The 4,037-nt window shown below is 52.8% G+C and overlaps 1 protein-coding gene across 1 annotated transcript; it reads left to right on the forward strand.

Moving 5' to 3' along the window:
- The first annotated feature begins 239 nt into the window (after positions 1-239).
- LYPD3 (LY6/PLAUR domain containing 3) lies at positions 240-2,470 on the forward strand. The gene is given in 7 exon segments (XM_088155337.1): positions 240-338; positions 455-581; positions 1,519-1,648; positions 1,749-1,842; positions 1,844-1,879; positions 1,881-1,981; positions 1,984-2,470. Coding segments are annotated over 7 exon segments (1,074 nt in total).
- Positions 2,471-4,037: the final 1,567 nt, after the last annotated feature.

Here is a 4,037-nt window from a genome sequence, read left to right on the forward strand (position 1 = left end):
CTTCCGGCCTCATCCTCCCTGGGAGTGTCCATAGGGGTCATATTTTGGGGGGTGACCATAGGGGGGAGTGTCCATAGTGGGTCACTTCCGGGATCACCATAAAGGGTCACTTCCGGGATGCCCATAGTGGTCACTTCCGGGATCTCCATAAAGGGCCACTTCCGGGATCTCCATAGTGGTCACTTCCGGGGTCTCCATAAAGGGCCACTTCCGGATCTCCATAAATGGCCACTTCCGGGATGTCCATAGTGGTCACTTCCGGGGTCTCCATAAAGGGCCACTTCCGGGATCTCCATAGTGGCCACTTCCGGCCTCATCCTCATGGGGGTTTCCCTTGGGTCTCCCCCTGTCCCCCCCCTCTCCTCCCCGACCCCCGTGACCCCCGTGACCCCCGTGACCCCGTGACCCCCGTGACCCCCCCGTGACCCCCCGTGACCCCCCCGTGACCCCGCAGGCCACGGCAGCTTGGCTGTGGGTGGCCGGGGCTGTGGCCGTGTGCCAGCCCGGGGCCTTGGCCCGAGCCCTGGAGCTGCTGGGCCTCGTGGTGTTCGAGCGGCGCCGGAACTGCCAGGGAGACTCCTGCAACCAGGAAACTGCCCCTGGGGGGGCACGGGGCGCTGCCCCTGCCCGGTATGGGGGCGCTGGGAGGGACTGGGAGGGACTGGGAGAGGATTTGGGGGACTGGGAGGGACTGGGAGGGAAATTGGGAAGGGCTGGGAGGGGATTTGGGGGGCACTGGGAGGGGACTGGGAGGGAACTGGGAAGGACTGGAGGGACTTGGAGGCACTGGGAGGGCACTGGGAGGAACTGGGAAGGACTGGGAGGGGATTTGGGGGCACTGGAGGGACTGGGAGAGGATTTGGGGGCACTGGGACGGACTGGGAGGGAATTGGAAGGACTGGGAGGGGACTTGGAGGCACTGGGAGGGCACTGGGAGGAACTGGAAAGGACTGGGAGAGGATTTGGGGGCACTGGGAGGGACTGGAGAGGATTTGGGGGCACTGGGAGGGACTGGGAGGGAATTGGGAAGGACTGGGAGGGAATTTGGGGGCATTGGAGGGCACTGGGAGGAACTGGGAAGGACTGGGAGGGGACTTGGGGGCACTGGGAGGAACTGGGAAGGACTGGGAGGGGATTTGGGGGCACTGGGAGGGAACTGGGAGGACTGGGAGAGGATTTGGGGGCACTGGAGGGAACTGGGAGGGACTGGGAGAGGATTTGGGGGCACTGGGAGGGAACTGGGAGGGACTGGGAGGGGATTTGGGGGCACTGGGAGGGCACTGGGAGGGACTGGGAGGGGATTTGGGGGCACTGGGCTGTGTTTGGGCGTATTGGGAACGCACTGGGAAGCAAATGGGAGAACTGGAAGGAACCGGGAAACACCAGCAACCCCTTCGGTCCGGCCCAGCTTATACTGGTCCATACTGGGAAAGCACCGGGAGGCCCCGATTTGGGAGGGGGCCTTTGGGGGGGGGCCACCCCTCCCCCCACTGACCCCTCCCCCCACCACCCCCTCAGCCAATGGCAGCGCTCGGATTACGCCCAACGGGATCCGCTGTTATGGCTGCCCCCAGGACGGGCCCTGCCCCCCGGCCGCCATCGTCGAGTGCTACGACGACCTGCGGGGCTGTTTCCATGGCAACGTCACCCCTGCGAATGGGTGAGCCACGCCCCCCCGGCCCCGCCCACATCACCTGCACAGGTGTTGTGTTTTCACACCCCCCCCCCCCCCACCCACCCACACCTTTTGTCTCCTCAGGTAACCTCACCTGGTGGCGGGAAATCCGCGGCTGCGTCCGCGACGGCGCCTGCGCCCGGGAATGGCGCGGCGACGACGCGGCCTTCGCTCAGCGGCTCCTGCTGTCATGGCGACCTGTGCAAACGCCAACCTGGCCAATAAAACCTTCTTCGAGCCCGACTTGCCCCGCCTCGAGCTGCTCCCGCACGGCCACGCCCCCACGGCCGCCCCCGACAAACGCCACGGCGGGCGGTGATGTCACCAAGATGGCCGCCACCAAGGGGCGACGCCAGAACCGGCAACAAGAGGGCCGCCGGTGGCAAGATGGCTGCCGGGGATAAAATGGAAGCCGGGGACAAAATGGCTGATGGGGACAAGATGGCTGCCAGGGACAAGATGGATGCCGGAGACAAGATGGCTGCCGGGAACAAGACGGATGTCGGTGACAAAATGGATGCCGGGGACAAGATGGCTGCCGGGGAGAAAATGGATGCCGGGGACAAGATGGCTGCCGGGGAGAAAATGGCCGCCGGTCACGTGGTGCCCGGGCGGCCAATGGGGCGCAAGGATGGGATCAAGGGCCCGGTGGGGCGGGGCCAAGGCCTGGGCGGGCCTGGGTGGCTCCTCCCCTTCCTGTTGTGGGCCCCTCACTCCGCTGAGGGCGGGGCCTCCTCAATAAAAGGCGGGAAAAAAAAAATGTTGGTGTGGAAAAAAAAATTTATTTTTTATTAATTTTTTTGGTTGAATTTTTTACATATAAATTTTTTTTTTTTTTTTTTTTTTGGGGGGGGGAGTTTTATGCGTTTTTTTTAAAATATTTTTCTGTTTTTCAGGTTTCCCCCCCCCCAAAAACATTAATTTAAATTGGAATTATTAAAAATAATAAAAAAGAAAAGTTGGATTTCCCCTAAATTTAAACCGTAAAAGGGTCGGAAAATTAATAATAATAATAATAATAATAATAATAATAATAATAATAATAATAATAATAATAATAGCAACAGCAATAACAATAATAAATATTAGAAAATAAATAATAATAATAGCAATAATAATAACTATTATTATTACTAGTACTATTCTTATTATTACTATTATTATTACTATTATTATTGCTATTATTTCTATTGTTATTCTATTACCCTTCAGTCATCCTTATAAATTTAATTACCTATTATTACCGTAATTTTAAAATTTTATTCGTTGCAATTATCAAATAAAATTAACAAAACCTAATTAGGGCTCAGCTACCCCTCCCCCACCATCCCTCCCTTCCCAAAAATTATCAGAAAAGGAGATTTTGTCCCAAAAATAACCAGAAAAGGAGATTTTTGTCCCAAAAATGACCAGAAAAGGAGATTTTTTTCCCAAAAAAAACCCTTTAATAAATACAACAAGGGAGGAACCGGGGGCTTCCCAGTGTTCCCAGTGTTCCCAGTAAGGGGTTGGGGGTTCCGGGATGGATTTTGAGGGGAAAAAAAGGGAAAAATGTGAGGGGAAAATGAGGAAAAAATGAGGGGAAAATGAGGGAAAAATGAGGGGAAAATGAGGGAAAAATGAGGGAAAAATGAGGAAAAATGAGGGAAAATGAGGGGAAATGAGGAAAAAATGAGGGGAAAATGACGAAAAAATGAGGGGAAAAATGAGGGGAAATGAGGGAAAAAATGAGGGAAAAATGAGGGAAAAATGAGGGGAAAATGAGAGGAAAAATGAGGGGAAAATGAGAGGAAAAATGAGGGGAAAATGAGGGGAAAATGAGGGAAAAATGAGGGGAAAATGAGGGAAAAATGAGGAAAAAATGAGGGGAAATGAGGGAAAAATGAGGGAAAAATGAGGAAAAAGTGAGGGGAAAATGAGGGAAAAATGAGGAAAAATGAGGGGAAAATGAGGGGAAAATGAGGGAAAAATGAGGGAAAAATGAGGGGAAAATGAGGAAAAAATGAGGGGAAAATGAGGAAAAAATGAGGGGGAAAATGAGGGGAAAAATGTGAGGGGAAAATGAGGGAAAAATGAGGGAAAATGAGGGGAAAAATGAGGGAAAAATGAGGGAAAAGTGAGGGGAAAATGAGGGGAAAATGAGGGGAAAATGAGGGAAAAATGAGGGAAAATGAGGAAAAATGAGGAAAAAATGAGGGGGAAATGAGGGAAAAATGAGGGAAAAATGAGGAAAAAGTGAGGGGAAAATGAGGGAAAAATGAGGAAAAATGAGGGGAAAATGAGGGGAAAATGAGGAAAAATGAGGGAAAAATGAGGGGAAAATGAGGAAAAAATGAGGGGAAAATGAGGAAAAAATGAGGGG

This window comes from Sturnus vulgaris, chromosome 37, assembly GCF_052056855.1.
Source record: "Sturnus vulgaris isolate bStuVul1 chromosome 37, bStuVul1.hap1, whole genome shotgun sequence".
Lineage (NCBI taxonomy): Eukaryota > Metazoa > Chordata > Aves > Passeriformes > Sturnidae > Sturnus > Sturnus vulgaris.